Source organism: Antrostomus carolinensis, unplaced genomic scaffold (assembly GCF_000700745.2).
Source record: "Antrostomus carolinensis isolate BGI_N321 unplaced genomic scaffold, ASM70074v2 scaffold37316, whole genome shotgun sequence".
Taxonomy (NCBI): domain Eukaryota; kingdom Metazoa; phylum Chordata; class Aves; order Caprimulgiformes; family Caprimulgidae; genus Antrostomus; species Antrostomus carolinensis.
The window spans coordinates 131,440-150,263 of record NW_010320605.1 but is presented as its reverse complement, the minus strand read 5'-3'; the positions used below and the strand labels follow the sequence as shown (position 1 = coordinate 150,263).

At 39.5% G+C, this 18,824-nt stretch overlaps 1 protein-coding gene across 1 annotated transcript in view; it reads right to left on the bottom strand.

Moving 5' to 3' along the window:
* ADCY5 (adenylate cyclase 5) overlaps nucleotides 1-18,824 on the bottom strand; it is a 215,103-nt gene that overhangs the window by 64,846 nt on the left and 131,433 nt on the right. The window contains exon 3 of the mRNA XM_010169632.2: nucleotides 17,887-18,008. Coding sequence (XP_010167934.2) covers nucleotides 17,887-18,008 — 122 coding nt within the window. The remainder of the gene's footprint in view (nucleotides 1-17,886; nucleotides 18,009-18,824) is intronic.

Genomic DNA, 18,824 nt, shown 5'->3' with positions numbered 1-18,824 from the left:
AAACTTATATGGTAATTTCAGAGAAGATCCATTTACTATTGGAAATCACCTATTGTTTCATATGAGCCCTGGCACTTCTGTGACACATCGGCTGGCACAGCTCCCCCTTGGGAAGCAGGACTCCATGTGCACTGTGACAGTGCTCCATCTTAAGATCAGTCATGTTGGCTCCCACTTGCTCAAGAGGGTGAGAAAGCATGTATGTACACAAATGCTGTGATAAGCAAAGCAATACCTTAGAGAGAGAGAGAATAACACAAAATAGGAGAAAATGCACAGAAAACCCCTACAAAACCAAAAGCCCAGAAAACTGTGAGCCTTTTCACCTTTTTCTTTACAGCAAAAGGCAGAAAGCCTCCTGTCCCTCTTCTAAAGTAGCCAAAAATGTAAACCAAACTCACAGCCCATATCTGAGAAGTTCTCTCTGCAAGACCACACCAACTGAAACTGGTGATAGAGTGAAAACTGACAAAGAAGGAGACCAGATGGCTCTAGGAGGCACTGGTGGCAATGTGCAGATTGCCATCCACAGAGCCACTGCATGACGACAACAAGGCTTATTGCAAATATATAAACTGCAGAACCCTGCCTTTACTTGATTTCCCATGTTTGCTCTCAAATGAGTGTGACTGGAGGTTAGAACTGCCTGGGGGACTCAGCTGGGAGATGTACCTCTCCAGCACAAATTCTCAGCATTTGCAGCTGCAGCTCTGTCTGCGTTAGCAATGTGCTCCTGGGGATGCCCTGCTGAGAGTGTCTGACCCTGCTGGTACTGAAGAGCTGCTGAGAAAAATGGCACCATACTTTCCATCACGGTCAGTGCTCCTCACCTCCATGCCTGTGGTCTGTCCTTCACTGTCAACACAGGAAATGAGAAGAAATTAAGATCCTGAGATTACCAACCAGAAGGGGAAGACGGTATCAGTCATACAGCAAAAAGTTTTTCCATGACCTTCCTAGGTTTGCAGTTTACAAGCATGAGCAGCAACCCCAGTTATTGGAAATTAGTTATAGCTAAGCGGCATCAGCACTCATTTTTTAATTTTAAACATGGAAAACTTGCTAGCCCCTCCCTCTAAACATCTTGAGTGAAAAGATTTTCCTGTTTCAGCAGGCTATATTTAACCAGATTGATTCTCCACTGGAAACAGGAATAATAAATAGCCTTTTGGGAAGAAAAACTATTTGGGGAAAGCAAAACAAATACAGACAGATATGCAGTGGCTACCAGACAAACTATAGGTGGAGCACGTTATAGATGTCTTTGAAGTGAGTGGAAGGAACTTTATCACTCCATCATCGCAAGCCAAATTAGATGCGGCCTAAATGAGATTTTGGGTTATTAAGAAGGAGGGACCTTCTTCATTTATCTAAGAAGGGATTGATGGGAATGTGAAAATTTTTCCAATCATTGTGGTCAGGGGAAAAACCACTTAAGTGAGAAAGATGCCAAATCCATTCCAACTCCAAGGAAGTACAGGAAGGCAAAGTTGAAGGATACACATGGCCTTTTGCAGAAAGGTGCAAAGGAACCATGCACACTGCTGACTCCAACTGCGTATCTTTCCTCCACACCAAAATAAATGTCAGATTCATTTGTCCCACAAGAGAGCCCGAAATCCAGAACTGCATATAAAATAAAAAGGAAAAGCCATGTTATTTTCTGGTTTTCAGACTTCAGGCATGCTTTTTGCTGTGAGCATTCTTGCAATCTGCTTTCTGGCATCAGAGAAAAATCTGATGTAAAAATGCTGTTAAAAACCAACAAGAACAAAGATAGAGCTAAGAGAACTCTGCAAGAAGAGACTGGCCATTACCACCACAGCTGTAGAAGTCTGGCAGTATTTCTCCCTGGCCTCTTTCAAGACAACGGCTTGCAAAAGTGACCGAAGCAATGGGAAAGAGAAACAACTGAAAACTTGTCTTAAAATAAAACACAACCTTTTGCACAGAAGCTGTGTGTCAGCAATCAATCAGTTGTCAGAGAAGGCAACAGAGTAATAAATTTTGGCACAGAGTTAACAGTTTCACATGTAAGGGTGGTCAGACACTGGAACAGGTTGCCCAAGGAAGTTGTGGATGCCCCTCCCTGGAAGTGTTTAAGACCAGGCTGGATGAGGCTTTGAGCAACCTGATCTAGTGGAGGGTGTCCCTGCTGAAGGCGGGGGGATTGGAACTAGATGATCTTTGAGGTCCCTTCCAATCCAAACCATTCTATGATTCTATGATTCTATGATTCTATGTATATCCCAGGTCAGGTACATGGGACAGAGATTGAGTAAGTTGCATCTAATCAAGTTTGGGATGCTTTCTGTTATATATTGCTCAGGTCTTTGTCTTTGATGGTGAACGAATGAGCTCTTCATAGCTGTGCAAATTGCATTCAGTCTGTTCTTCCCTGGTGTCTTGGATATTCAGACAATGATGCTTTTGTACTCCCTACCCAAAAAGCAAAAGTAATCCTGCACGCAGCAGGCAGTCACTTCAATGTAACCTTACTTCTTCCTCACTCTCTCCACTAGCTTCCCCAGTGTCCTGTCCTTTTGTGATTTATTTACACGTATTGGTAAGTCAGAGTTTTCCCTCTTGAAAGTCACTACAAAATGAAAACATTATATAAATGCTATAATTTAAAACAATAAGGACTAACTGCATTTCCCATAGTTATCTCATTTTCCTGCGGATAGTAGGTACCAAAATACACAGACTGTTTCATGGATAAGCTGAGAATGGACAAGTGATGTGATGTTCTGTATACACAACCACCATTCATGTTTAGGAGCTTACTAGATGAGTAATACTGAAACGGCCATTTGCTGGGAAAACTGATTGCTGAAGAATAGGAATATGAGCCTTACTGCCCATTTTGGAACAGTCAACAAGAGTTGACTTGCTGCCTCCTCGTTTCTGTATTTTGAGCAGTTATGTTTTTAAAATGACACCAAGGAAACTGTAAAGAGAAATGGACCCAAAGCATATAGAGAAACTTAACTGTGTTCACTTCATAATGGCCACTTTTCTGAGAAACACTAATGCAACATCAGTGGAGAAGAACTTTAAAATGAAGACATAATCCTTTGCTTGTTATTCTGAAAGGCAAAATGGCTAGCCAAAGAAAATGGTACAGCTCATTAACTGAGCGATCAATCTGTTATTAATTAATAAACAAATGCGATAATAAATTTAATATTAAAATACATGATCTTTTCAGTGAGAAGGGAGATTGGCTGTAATTTCAGAATTAAATGAAAAGGAAAAAATCCTGCAGGAAATTGAACTCGTTATCTGGTTATTGTACACTATATTAATATTCCTTACCTGATAAGAACCAGTAATGAATAGATATCCTCAACTCACAAGTAAAGTTCTCCCAGCTTTACAAGGGCTACAATTCAATGTTAAGGGATTTGTTTCCTTTTTAAGATGTGATCTACCATCACATCACAATTGATAAATGGCACTTGAGCTGCCATCTATCTTTGGTTCCCTTTGGTGACACAGAAAACTCCAGCTGCCATGAAGAAACAATGTAAATATAATAAGATCTGTACAATCAATATCAGCAGTAAAAACATTCTCCCTTAGAAAGCAGTATAGGTGAGCTCACTAAATGAGTATTTCTTTGCAAAGATCATCCTTGAACAAGGAATATTAAATTCTATGCACCTCTTCAGCCCCCAACCTACCTCATATGCTAAATACTTTGCATATGTCCATCATTTCATAGATCGTAAGCAGCGTTAAATCTACTTTATGGCATCCAAATCATATACTACAATATCAGAAAATATTTATCATAGTATCAGAGAATGGTATGGGTTGGAAGGGACCTTTAAAGGTCATCTAGTCCAACCCCCCTGCAGTGAGCAGGGACATCTTCATTTATACCACTTCTGTTTTATCATGCTAGTCTAGATACTAGCTATCAAGATGTCTTGAGTCTAATCGTTGACAGCCCATCATTTGACTTTGTCATCAGTTACTTAGCTGACTCTGTCTCAAATTTCATTCTTTATAAAATAAAATGGACCACTGCATCTCTAGCTTCTTACGCATATGAAGTCTTCAAACTGGCATTAAGCAATTGGTAAAATGTCACTGATGCTAGAAAAGCAACACTACACTATTGTGCAGAGACAGCAGTACGAAATATAAAGGGGCTCAAGATCATGGGGGGGAAACCAGAAATGTGAATCCTGGCTTCATGAGTCCAGGGAACATCCACACAAAACCTACTTCTGAAACGCTGGAGCAGGAAGCGTGGTGAGGCAGGTCTGCCCACTGCATATGTACGTCTTTTTAACTTTCCACTGAATTGCCCCTGATTTTTGCAATCAGTGGTTTCTTCTCATAATGAAGCAGGCATATAATTTAAACTTGATTTCAAGAGAATTACTGTAATTGCCACCATCAGAATAATAGATCTGCATATAAAGAAATGGCTTTTTTCTTGCATTTTCCATTGGCAAATTTAATTTCTGTATTAAGGCATTAAGACATTTTGCTAAGCCATTTGCTTGCTACTCTCAATATTCACAAAATATCATCTCCAAATGAAGTTCCTGTAAACAGTTATTAGTTTACCAGTGAACTAATACCAATAAAATCAATAGGGTCTGACCAGATCTTTTCTATAACATAAAAAGTCACCTTAGAGACTACTTAAAATATATATTATGGTAATGTGTCTCATATAATAAAAATAAAAGGAAAGTTACATGTCAGATCTTGCTACATGTATGGAAAACCCATCTAGCTGATTTCTGCTTACTTTCTATGGCACCACAGTAGTAGCAATTTTGGCTTGAAGATTAAAAACAACAACAAAAAAAATTAAATAAAGTGCCTGGCATTTGAAAGGATGAGTTCAGTTCAGTTCAGAACAGCAGGTGTCACAACTTCAAAACACTTCTGTATATTCAGATATACCATAAAATTAACCACTACTTCGAGCAAGGGGTGAAACTGGAGACACAGCTTGCTGGTGCCCCAACGTTACGATGGCCCTTCACAAAGCTGCAAGAAATGGAATGAAAAGTGCTGTGGAGGACACATGTCCATTGGAAGGCTAACACAGCTGCCAATAAAATTGTGGCTAATGAGTCATAGGACAATGAGGTCGGGACTTTCCCTGTAGGGGATTCGGGGAAGCCAGAGCTAAATTCACTTGCAGGGCAGGAAGAAGTTTGAACAAACTTCTTGAACATGTAAAATGTCTTGTAGAGTATATATGTTCACAAAAACACAGCTCCTGTCCCTAGCACAGACCTATCCAGGTTTCTAAACAGATACCTTGGATTAGAATAGTTTGCTCTTCCAGATAGAAGTAGCCATGTCGGTAGTAAAGTGTTTCTAAAACAACATATCCACGCTCTCCCTCGGGGGGGGCTGTACTGTAACTGCACAAATTAACATGGTACATGTGAGCAGGGCCCAAGGCTGCCAGGCAGATCTGGAGTGATGGAGAGGGGAGCGGAAGGAAACGGAGCATACAAGCAAAACACAAACCGTGAAGATCTTTGAACAAACTGGAATTTGCAAGATGTGCACTAAGGCAAATAGCAGCTGTGGTATTTGATGTTTGTGTAGCTGTTTTTAATGCTCCTATAGTTCAGATATCAAGAGATGATTCTCTATTCTTAACTACCAAGCCACTCTCCGGAAGCCTGAAAATGCTTAGCACAGCTACTCTATTTCTTATATACCACAATAAACAAACTTGCAAAGGCACTGGATTCTAAAAGCCAATGCAAAGACAGAAAGAAAGGGAAAAAAAAGCAGCAGCCCACACAGCATCAAATGCTGGTAGGCTCAGTGCTAAACAGCAGATGATTCTTACTGAATAACTGCCCTAGATTTTGCAAACAATAGAGGGAACAAAAATAGAAACCCATTTACATATTGCTGTTAATAACTTTATTTATAGTGTCACAGCCAGAGCACAATAACTGCAGCCACGGCTTAACTTGAAACCATTCACTGTGGAAGAGTCAGACAGATACTGTTTTCTCAGTCCTTATGCAACTGAAAAAAAATCCTGCTGACAACAGGCAGTTGCCAGAATCCTTACAAAAAGAACCAGAAAAAAATTCAGAGCAGCCAGGCAAAAGCAAATCATCCCCAGGATCCCACTGGCCTCTGCCCCTCCTGGTTACTTCAGACATGCTGTGGTTGATCAAGGACCACTGAGGCTAGAAAATCCTGCAGATAAATTTTCAGTTCAGTTGGAGACTCGTGACAGCATCTTACAGAAATACGTGACTGGGTTTTTGGTTTTATTTTTTGTTGCTTTTGTTTATTTGTTTTTTAATTAAGAAATACAGACAGGGCTCAGATTAAGTCAGTAGCTACAATAAAAAAGGATATGGGTCCAGCATTTAAGAACATCTTTACCACATCCGTGCTGCCTTCTGCATGACTGTAGCCAAATCTTTGCTGGGAGCCCATAATCCTGCCAGCAAAATACCACTGGCCCGTCACAACAGACTGGCACATCTTTAAGGAAGAGAAATGTACACAGAAATTTGTATCCTTGATTCCTTAGTATTCTGAAAATGCCTGCTATATATAAGTAAATGAAGCAAGACTATCATCAGAAAGCAAAGAAACTGTCTCTTAAGACCCTTTGCCTGAGAAGTCAGAAAACATGGATCTGATTTTTTCTCTGCCTGAATCCAGCCTGAACTGGACAATGGGCTATTTTGGATTGGGAACGGGGGTGCCCTCAGGACCTCGTGCTGCAGCTGCTCATTACGTATAAAATACTCAGAATAATTAGAGGCAGAGACAGCAAGCACCCCGCTCTGCCCTGCTGATTACGGCACGCTCTGTGACATGGGACAGTGGGACTCAAGCCGGTGCTCCGGGGTTTGATTCTTTTATATAAAGAACTGAAACAGAGTTAACAAAAGAGAATGAGGACGCCTTCTTCGGTTAGGGCCTCTCCTATGAGATGTGGCCTCAAACGCCCTCTGGCACATGGGAAAACCAAATCTGGATAACCTACCACCCGCATGTGGGTCGAGCCTCTATGGTCCCAGATGAGCATGCCACGCCTCATCACTTGTGTCTCTTCAGATCTTCATGACGTCTGTGTTTTACTTCCTGACACTTGGAATGTCAACTGAATTAATTAATTTCTCCAGGTTTTCATTTTAGTGAGAAACAGAAAGGAAGATACCCATTTGGTGTGGCGGCCTGGCTGAAACGTAGCACTAATTCCCCCTGCAGATACAGACAGCAGTCACGAGAAGTCCCCAGCACAAAAAGCATGTGCTCGTGCACACTCCTTGCTTGTTCCTTCTGCACAATTCTGCAGCACAGGCAGGGCAGAGCCTTTAAGGTCTAGTCTTTAGGATGTTTCTGTAACGGGAGCCAGGCATCCTGATTTCTCTAATCAACCTCGCTACCAAGGCAAATTAAAGAAATCACTGTCAATCTCAGCATCTCCATTCCCCAGCCTCCCCTGTGGAGCTAACTGGTAGCAGTGGATACTTACACAAGAGTTTGTGAGTGTAAGGCACTAGAATGCAAGGAGGTATTTCTAGGCAGTGCCCGTTATCCAGCAAGACGACTTGGAATTTTTTCAGTTACTAGTAATACAATAAATGCTGTATCTGATATACAGAGTGGAAAAATAAAAAGCTGTGGGACATGACAGATAAACAAAATACAGCTTTTATGATCCTCCACTAGAAATAATCCTTGAATCTGCAGGAAAAATAACATAAAAAGAGATGAAAGAATACACAAAATAATACACTTATTTAAATGCACGTATTTAAGTGAAATACACTGATCTAATAAATGCTAATGAAGTTCATATTGACCGTCTGCATTACAAAAGTGTAGCCCTGGATGATTCTCAGCAGATACGTCATTTTATAGTGGATGAACAAATATCTTCACCCTCCTATGCTGTTCTTAGGATCAGAGGTGCCCCCTCAAATCACACAATGCATCATTAAACACAGCATTAGTTTTTTACAGTTGTCCTCCAATACTATTTTCTCTCTCTTTTTTTCAGTTGTTTTTAAGGTTTCAGAGAAGATATCAATTTCAATTTACTCCTTCCACCATTACATACTACCAAGGAAAAGCAGCTCAGCAGGTAAGTTACATCTGCATTTTCAAGATTTCTAGGCTTTGCAAGAAATTTGTAATTGCTTCCAATTTCAATAACAAAATTTTATTCAGTTTGTAGCTGAAAATGGCAAAGAGTACTGGATCTTAAAAACAGAATATCACTTACCATTTATATTCAGTAACACAATATTGTCTCTACATTAGACCTGTCACCCTAAACTGTAACCTGCTGGCCGCTATTCTGCAGAAGGGAATATTCTTAAGGAAGAAAGGCAAGGACAATGTGGGTTTTTTGCTTCTTTTTAGCTGAAACAAAGTAGAAGTATTAAATCAAAAGGTCTCCTTTTTCTCTTGCCTGGAAAGAAAAAGAATCTCACAAAGGGGCTTACAGTAGTTTTGAATGCAATCCAGAACAAAGGGTTCCAAATGAAACTGAATAATTATACTTTTATGGATCAGCATTTGGCTTCTGTTGAAGCCTGATCTGTAACTAGAATTGCTCAAGTTCCCCTGAGCAGAAGCCAAAGTTTTGTTTGCTTTGTTCTACAAATTGGTTCTTATTAGCTCATTCTTTGGAAACAGCCACGGCAGGAAGCACCAGTACATTGGTGTGCATGCTCCCAAGGTTGGAGGCTCTCCCCCAGAACTGCTATGGCACATAACCATCCACTGTCTAAAACTGTATGCATTCGTTTTCCATTCTCCTTTCCTCCAGTCATTACCAGCAATTGCTAAATTTGCTCATTGCTCTCCAGGGTTTTTTGGTCTTTCCCATCTGTTTTGCCTACTTCTCCACCTCGCAAATAACCGATCAGCTCAGTGACATCATGTCTCATCTCCTTCATGGTCCATGATGTCACAAAGCATCTCTCCAAACTGCTACTGCATTCAGCACTGATGTATGGGTCTGCCAGGCCTTGGAGATAACAGAAATTAAGCAGGTGTCAGAAGAAGGACGGTTGTCCTAGTAACCTCCTATTAGCAACATATTCCCCACAATGAGCAGGAAATGGAGCCAGTGTGTTATCAGACTCTGCAAAGAATCATGCTTAAAGTTAAAAAACCCATCCAAACCAACGAGAACAACAACAACAACAAAAGCAAACAAATGAGCTGACATAGTGGATCAACAAACTGCCATTACTATATTTCTGCTGGAAAAATTCCCCTCTGCCTCACACATTCAATCTCCCTCTTCATGTGGGAGGGCAAGTTGTGCTTCCAGATGCTCTGCACAGCTATTGATGAGGACAAACAGGCACTTACAGATGATCTTACAACTGAACAAAGTCATGGTCATCCAACCTTCTGCATGCCACTTACTGGGGAGATCTCTGCAACAGGGGGCTAAGAGAGAACATTTTGCTGACAGTCACACAGATCCAAGTTTCACAAGCAGTCACTACACTAGGCTTTTGGGCTTGGGGGTCAGCTCTGTAGAACTGGAGTTGAGGGAGCTGGTTTCAAACCCTGATGATCCTCCTATATATTTAAGGGGTTCATTTAGGAGTTTGGCTCAAATAGGTACATGGTATACTCATCAAGAACATTCTTAGAATTTCTCAGTGCCTTTGAGAGCCTCAGATATTTTTCAAACACACACACAGCAACCACAGACAAAGATCCCTGCTGGCCGTGGTATCAGGGAAGATAATACCTATATTCCTGTATTTTGTTTGCTTTTTAAAGCGTATCACGCATACAATTCTTTCCAATTTCTGAAAACTATTTGCAAACTTCCATGTCAAGAACCTACATGGTTTTACAAATCCTTATTCCCATTATCTAAGACTGTGCATCTTTCTAGGGCTGTATAACAAACACAAATGGACACAGAAAAATCTAAATGTTTTACAACAAACACCTCTATCATGCCACAAGGCCAATGCCTTGCCAACAGAGTGCGTGCTGAAATTAATTTTATCTCTTTGGTCTTTTGCCTCCTTTGGTGATTTGTGCAGTCCTCTCTTGCTTCTCAGTTCTGTTAACTCTGTTTCTGAAGCAACCTGTTCTTCGCCTGGTTTCTTACAGAAACACCGTTTATGGAGTCATGCAGTCTGCACAGTCAGTACCAGCCTCTCCCTAACTTTTTAGCCACTTGGTATCAAGCAAAATTAATAGAAAAGAGGAAGTTTAAAAAATATACTATGACTTTCAGTGTCTGGAGGACATGAAGTTAGCAATGCATTGACTTGAATCACAGGATACCAGACCACTTGAGAGCTCTTCTCCACTAATTAGTTTCAGCTTTTGTCTCCTCTTCATCATTTATCCAGTGTCAAAATTATATATAAACCAGTAAGAACAGATGCACAAATTAGCAACAATTGTTGAGGGATATAAATATAGTATAAGACAAGAGAAGTTAATGCATCTCCATCTAAAACTGTGCCTCTGTTTTACAGCTTCTATAAAAGGGCTTTAAATAGTTTTGCAAAGTTCTGTGCATTAGAGAATAAAAAGCTTAACTGATTTTTGGTTTTCAGTCATTATAGTCTAAGGAGGAAGCAAAAAGGTAGGATGATTTTAACAAGATCATCTTCAGATGTTATATAAACTCAGTGTTCTTAAAACCACTTTGCATGTTAAGTACATGACAAAGAAGTTCGTTAACTGAAATTTAACAAAGTCTTTACAAGAGAAAAGTAAGTCTGTATGAGGAAGTCTTTACAGAAGCAAAGTTTTGGTCAGGAAAAACTCAATTTTTCTTGTCAAGGTTACTCCAGAATAGAGGAGACTGGGGCTAGATTAGTTTAATAAACACAATTTGATGCATTTTTTTACTGTAAGTTTGATACTTTTTAAAAAATTATTATCAGGCCAACCAGCAGACTTACATTTTTTTTAAATTTAATTTCTTTTTAGTACTATTGAGGAAAAAAAGAGAATCCCAATAACCTTGATGAGTTAAAATACTGCTCTGTAAACTTCTGCAGGCATCTTCATTATTCTCTTCAAATTACTATTCACAGTATTTCATCATTAAAACATCTAACACTCTTCAATCCATCATCCTGTGAACTTCACAGACCCTTGTGTAAACTCAGAATAGCAGGGTGTGAATTATACATCACAGGCCCTTCCTAATTGCTGATGGCTTGCTGGTGGCTGTAGATCTGCAGTCACCTGGCACGCTGCACTTCTGGGATGTTATCTTTATTACAACACATGTGTTTTAAGTAATGCATCCAGCGGGGTGCCTCGCAGACAGTTATTTATCTGTTTTGTTCTTTGGAGGGTACAAGGCTCTCTCATGCCCCTGAAGACACCAGGAGTTCACAGTAGGGACCAAGATCACAATATAGTCCCTGTTCAAAAAGAAAGATCTGCAGAGAGTCAGATGTATACTTAAACGAGTTTGCAAGTGTTTGTTCTTCTTAAAGAGCGCTGTGCACATGCACAAAGACATAGATTCAATAAAATATATAAGCCTGCTCTATTCTTTGGCTTAAAAGTTTTCAAGACTGAACCACTGACACACATGCACATATTGAAAAAAGGGAATGATCCTGGGTTGAAACACCCCCTTTAATATTAATGGCCAGGCTTATTGCACAGCTCTGATGTCAAGTTCTGGTATAACAATGGCTACAAAATCAGCAAATTCCTTTACACATGGATTTTAAGCTTGAATGCCTTTCTTCAAAAGACACTGATTTTTTCCTCTCAAAACCAACAAATTGGCTAGGAAGAGTCAAGTGATTAGTGGTAGTAAGAGCAGAGTAATTCACCTTCACCCACGGGTAAAACCTAATTCCATACTTCCTAAAAATTATTGCCAACTTAAAAAATGGATCATTAAACTTTCTGGAAAATTAAAAAGCCAAGATTCATTCCATGCAGACACAGGTGAAGTTCCCAGGAGCTGGTTCTTGACAGGGAAACAGAAGAGTTCCCATGTAGGTAAAATTCACTGCTGTCATTTGGGGAAAGGTGTGGGAAGGCTGATAATTTCTCTCCTACTCACTCTTCTCAGCCTACATTCTCAACCAAAAGTTACAGCAATTAAATGCAGGGGGCCCTGAACCCACACAACTTCCCTCCACCTACCTGCAAAAATAACTTTTTACTGCTTGTGGGCCTATGCCTCAAGTGAAGAAAGAGGTAGAGGTCTTGCTAAGACTTGATGCTGAGAAACAACCAACCAACCCATGAACACATTTTGGGAGGAGATCAAAGCTCACAGACTGGTGGGGAGAGCAATACCAGGAAGTAAGACATGGATAAAACCTGCTACTGGGCTTCCTCCTGCTTAATGCTGCTCCTCCTAATCTTCAAACATAAACCATCAATTTTCATTCTGCCTCCCCCTAAAAAGTGGAGAAGGCAAGGAGGAAAATATTAAAACCAGTTACTGCTACTGCCCTTTCCTGGCAATGAGGCCTCCACAGGTATTAAAATTACATAAACTTTGGGTGAGATGAGAGATTGGAGGAATCTTTGAAAACATACATGGAAGAACTGTCAGAAATTTATACATGCCATACTGTAGTTTTATTTATTAAAGATGGTAAAATTAAACTGGTTTCTGTTTAGCTTCAATAACCTCTCAGGAAAAAGCACAAAACCAGAATTGGGATGAGCTCCTGAACAAAACTAGCCCATCGACATACCTACCTCCAAAGGCAACCCGTGTCTGACTTGGGCTTTGTAGGATATGCCTCATTATAAACCCACTTAGCATTTCAAAAGGCACTGTTAGCAATCCAGAAAAAAACAAACTCATGCCTATACTCATCAAGAAGAATACACCACGAAGCAGCACACTGCTTTGGCAAGTGATGGCACTAACATGTCCAGTTACAGCTATATCCTGGGAACTCTCCTGCTAGCTGCAATCTGAGCTCAGCTTTGTACTACTATTTATATTGAAAAGTCCTTTTAACACCAAGAAACATTAAGACTAGATGTCCTGTGTGCAAGGACAGTGGGAGGGGGAAGGAAAAAGATGTTTGTTTAGTTGAAATTTTCACAAATTTCATAGCACACAATTACATAGCACCTGGCAGTCTAAGAATTTAACACACTTCATAAGCAACTGATTAAGCATTGCAACACCTACAAGGCAAGGAGGTTAAGTTGACACGGCTTGTCAGAATATCCTAACACTCAGCCAAAGTGCAACTCTTTGGTCATTTTTAAGGAGAGAATTTTTGATGTTAGAATGCAATTAAATCAGAAAACTCATTTAAAATGTTTTTTGTTTACAAAGCTGAAAGAAAATGGACTGTTTCATTTCTGCAAACAGTTTAGTTCAAGTTGTCAAGATGTTTAAAAAACTCTGAGATCAGGTTAATGTTGTTGAGTAATGATTCATAAGAATTATGTGAAGGGGAGGGGAGAAGAGAGGAAACTGTCACTTTCACTGCGCTTGGATGTCAGCCCTAAAATAAGCTTCTTGAAACAGTTCATCAAAGGAATTTCAGTGACAAAGCCAACCTTTATCCCTTCACAGAGGACTTCAAACCTCCATTTATAGCACAGAGATTACTGTATTTGGCCAAACCTCGATAACATTAAAGCCATTATCACTGCAGTGAGATACTATAAATAGCAATAGTAATGTAAAACATTTAAAATTCTGCCTGGGAAGTATGATTAATAAACAATATTATCTATGCGTATTTTAGGGTTTGTCTATCAGATATCTCATTCATGATAACGTGATTTAGTTACATAATTCACCTTGTTGTTTACCCAAAATTACTTGCATAGTCTTGGGAACTCCTTTCCTGATTGCATTTGACAATAGACTTTATATTTAACACACACATATGTGGGAAAGGTCAAATCATGCTCTGAGGTTCTGGATTTGTCAAAGTTAATTCTCATTCAATAAATCAGGATCAGAAATGGTTTCGTTCTCTGTTAAAAGGTTCTGTTAATTTGCATCAAAAAAGAGTTTATTAACCCTAAACCTCTTCATCTTAGCTTCGTCATCACTCTAAATTCTTCAGAAGAACATAATCCAGAAACAAATTTTGCTGCCAAAAAATGTCAGGAAATTATATTTTCATTGTGGATAAATTAGTCTCTGAACTTTACTTTCCATAACAATAAGCAGGAGATTATGAACTCATTCACAGGAAGTCCTGATAAGGCTCTAAAAAGATTTGCTTTTACCCATTCAGGTCAGAAAGACCACTGTATTTTGCATAAAAACATCTTATTTCCCCAAACAGAGCGATAGCCTGCTCTCTAAGAGAAGTGTAACAAAGTAAGCAAGACCATGTCAGAACTGCCCTTTATTACAAGATCATAGCTCTGTTCTACAGACATACTACTGGCACCTGAGGAAGATGTCTTTTCTATGTAGGTCTTAAATTGACTTCATTGTTCTTAAAGGAAAAAAAAAAAAAAGCAGCATGTAACCTAGTATTTAAAACTAAGGATATCACAGCAGAACTGGTCATTTAAAGAATCCTTATTTTAAAACAAACAAACGAAAAAAACTCCACACAGTAACTTCACATAATTTTAGAATAACACTTTCTGCTGGTAGACTGGTTTGGGTTTGTTTTTTTAATTAAAATTAGAGGTGGTCCCAAAAGCCCAGACCCAATCATCCCTGAAAATTAAAATATTTAATCTTATCTGTAACAGAATTTAGTAAACCACTTATCCCACACAAAATGTCAAACCAGGCTAAGTGCATGAGGCTGTGCTTCTGCACCTCCCAAATTCAAAGGGCCAAAGTTAAACCCAGCTGCACGGAAACCTCCAGTGCCAGTGAGGCCCATTATTTCCACGATGTCTGTGAAACTGGTGACAAACCTTACCCTGAAGATCCAGTAAAAATGAAGATCTCAGGCTCCACCCATTATGACAGCAATCAAACTTTTAAATCAATAGCTAATGAAAATTCCCATCCATTATATACTCTCATTTATAATCTAACTTTTTAACTAATCTGGGAGAGCTGGAAAAGAGAATCGCTGCATACAATTGATGGAGGCGGGAAACCTGCACCTCTGTGCACACACACAGACCTTCCCACTTCTACGAACTGCGGAGGAAATGCTCCTGCTCATAAATCATAAACAGGAAGCCAGATTCAATGGCTGGGCACAGCACCCTTGCACCGACTTCACATACTTCTCAATTGCCTTGACACAATAACCTTTAGCTCATAAAAACTTAGATCTTATGACATTTTTGAATAGTGACAAAAACAAAACAAAATTGTTTGGAACATACTCATCTCAAAAGCCTCCCCTTGAGCATTTCCCCATGAAAAGTAAAGAGCATGCTTGCTTTTATTCATCCAGCTCATTAATCCACATCATTGAGACGCTACCCCAACCCCCACCAGCGTGTTTCTGTGTGGATGTAAACGCTTCAAAATCATCCGCAGTCATTCCCACTAGAGGTGATTTCAGTGCACCCAGGCAAGAGCAAAGGCGCCATGATGAACTCCTAGTGTGAAATGAGTCATTTGTTCCAAATCGTGTTTCCTTTTTTCAATATTCATACTTAGTTATTCATTTCCCTGAAGTACATGAAGATGAGATGTTCCCAAGTTACCTTCTCTTTGCTCTCAGTACATATAGTATTTTATTCCTATTTCTTATCTTCCTTTTCCAGCCTTTTCCATTATCTCAGTGGGCTTTCATTTAGGACCTCGTAGACACAGACAACAAAGTCCATACTTTGAGGAAGATATCATTTAAGTTGTTTCCCCTTGCAAGATCTTTTGAGACCTCAACATCCCTTTGCACTGGAGATAGTTAGCATCTGCAAGGGCTTGATTCCTAAACACTCAATACCATGAAGAACAAAGTTAAAATTACTTTTAGGATGCAGAAGATAATCTCTTATGGAAATGTTCATATTATTCAATAAATAAGCAAGATGTAAAAATTAAATGTTTGCAAGCTTCCTGTTAGCTACTCATCAGGACAGTTCAAGGAACGGATTGGTGCATATACCCATTTATGTACACGTTTCATCTTTCATGTTACTTCACAGTAATTAACTGAAAATCAGAGCAAATTGTTTTCTCTTTTTATACTTTGGGTCACATGTTATTTTTTGTTGTATCTTCCAAGATCTCCGTATCTCCATACCAGCCATTATCTTTGGACTATTTTTTCCAATCATAATTGTTCTGTCAGATTCCCCTCTCCCTTTAAAATTGTTCATTTGTAAATTTAGTTTATTATTGTTTATTTAGGTTTTGTTTATTTAATGATATAGTTAACATTTCAAATAAGTACCATCCTATAATCATCTTTACTAAGATTTGACTGTACTGAACATCTTTCAAACCTGCAAATAACGACAGAGAAATTGATGTGAAAAACTCTAATACCATACTGACTAGTCTCATGCCATACCTAACGAATTGCATTCAGTTTGAATGTCAAGCTGACCTTTGAGTACTGGAAAAAAGTAATTTCTCTATTAAGAAAATTCACAAACAGTATCTATGACAAGAAATTTACACACTTTCTTGAAGAAGCTCAGTGCTATGAAGGAAAAAAAATGCATGTAAAGACACAGAACCTAAACTAATCTACTGTAGCACATACTCTGCTGAGGATACTCTGGATGGTTTCTTCCTGTCACCTTCATCACCACATGTATATTAATTATTTTTCATCATTGAACAATTATTGTCTTTGACACCTGATAATGTTTTTGTCTTCAGCAATGCTAGTGGGTCTTTATCTGTTTACTGAGATACAACCAAAAATACGAAGCGCTAAACTGAAGTCCATGCAAGCCAGTACACACACTTGCCCTGATTTCAGTGAATTTTATGTCAGACTCTACATTCAACAGTGAGCAACCTCCTCCCAGTTCTCTGCTTGTACATTACCTCTCCCTGTTACTCTCAATGCTAAGGAAATACTTTCAAATGCTTCAGAATTTCATGTGAATTTCACTGTGTCATCTATTGGAGATTATGCAGGGCACAGCAGAGATGTAAGAAATCTGCTTTTATTTGTTGAGCATCAAGTATCAGAAGACATAATTCACCAACATACTTAAAGCTAATGTAGGAGAGAATGCTATGCAAGCAGTTTACAGGAAAACCTCTTGTTGGAAGGGGAGATGGAGAGGGGAGGAAGGGAAGCTCTCTGTCCCTAGTCCCTGTGTCTCAGTAGAAGTATTTATAGACTGACAGAGCTGTTACACAGTTTCAGGACCTGGTTTAGTAGAGATACAAGTGATGCCCAAGGAGGTCCGGTACAGCAGCAGAGGTAAAATGCATCAAGGTTAAGTTAAACTTAACTTTGTAACTGTAGCCCATAAAGATACCAAGCAACTAAAGACCTGCTTTATTGCCTCTTCCCTGTGAAGTGGACAGTAGGAACCTGGTGATGTTCAGAAGTTTATGGGGCTGGACTAGACCAGCAACATAGACTGGGTTTGATTTTGCATGACTTGCCAGAGATTGTGTATCAATTTCTTCTGCTCATCCAGGTAGACCAAGGAGCAACACACCACTAGGTAATTGAGCAGGTGCCAAGGGCTGTCAGTAATGGACCCCCTGCTTGTAATTCCAAACTGGCAGAGACCACTCCAAGTTATCTTAACTTGGAAAAAAAAAAAAAGGGAAAAAATATAAAAATCTAAGGAAAGAATCAGTTAAAGTTGTTTCTCGAAGAAAGATGTTGCAGGTATGTGGTAATCCTCCTCCTGTCCTATAAACAAACTTTTGAAAGTCAGCTGGTCACACTTTAGAGTCTTTACACTTATTTTACATTATATGTGGCTGTCATCCCTGAGTGTTAAGTGCTGAGCACTGGGAGGGTTCTCCTCCCCAGCAGCTGGGAGACAGGCTGCTGTTCTTACCTGACATTGTCATGCTTCTGGATGTAGATCTTATGAAACATCATATCTTCCTGTTTGGCATTAATGTCAGCTTTCATCTCCATGGCAACATGTCGAGGAAGTACAGAGAGCAGGAGACGCTCCTGTGGAGTCAGACAGATGAACCAATTAAAACACCTGCTGCCCAGTTAACAAACACACTTTGTTCCTTAGTGGGGAGAAATGAGTCATCAGTTTGGTGAGAGATGAATACAACCAAGCAAAACGGTCTCCATAAACCCAGCAGCCGATCCCCTAGGAAGTCATATGCAATTCTGTCCCAACCCCACAATAAGAATTCAATTATTTTAGCAGAAAAATTGTGGTTTTTTCATCCTAGCTGCACTGGGCTTATGATTAATGGTTGCCAATTCTTGCAAATGAAGGAGCCATGCAACTCAAAAAATGCTTGTGCATCATTCTTGGACTTTGATAAATGATACTGTCTGACCTCCCACACAGCCTCTCCACACCACCATGAAGTCCTCCTTCACATAACACCAGAGGACTCATACCCCAACATCCTTGAGCACTATTTAAAATTCCTTCCTTTCCCATCTAACCATCTAAGCACATTCCCCCAACAGGCAAAAACCTGTTCTTAGCAGCTAAAAACTCAGTAATAATGCACCGATAAAACTAGCACGGAAAGTCAGCCCCACTATATAATGCAGTATTATACTTCTACACTTAAAACCGCTACTGGTGCCCAATTGCATTAAGACCTGTAAACCCACCCACTCATCTAACAGAGTATTTTCAATAACCAGCTCTGTCATCAACAATTCACGGCTCTCCACACTCACTCGGCACTTTTATTTACTGATAATAGCTTTAGTGTGACTTTCATAACATTATTTTGTAAGCTGTTCCATATATAGTTTTGCATGCTAGGCAAAAATTAGTTAGACGACAAAATG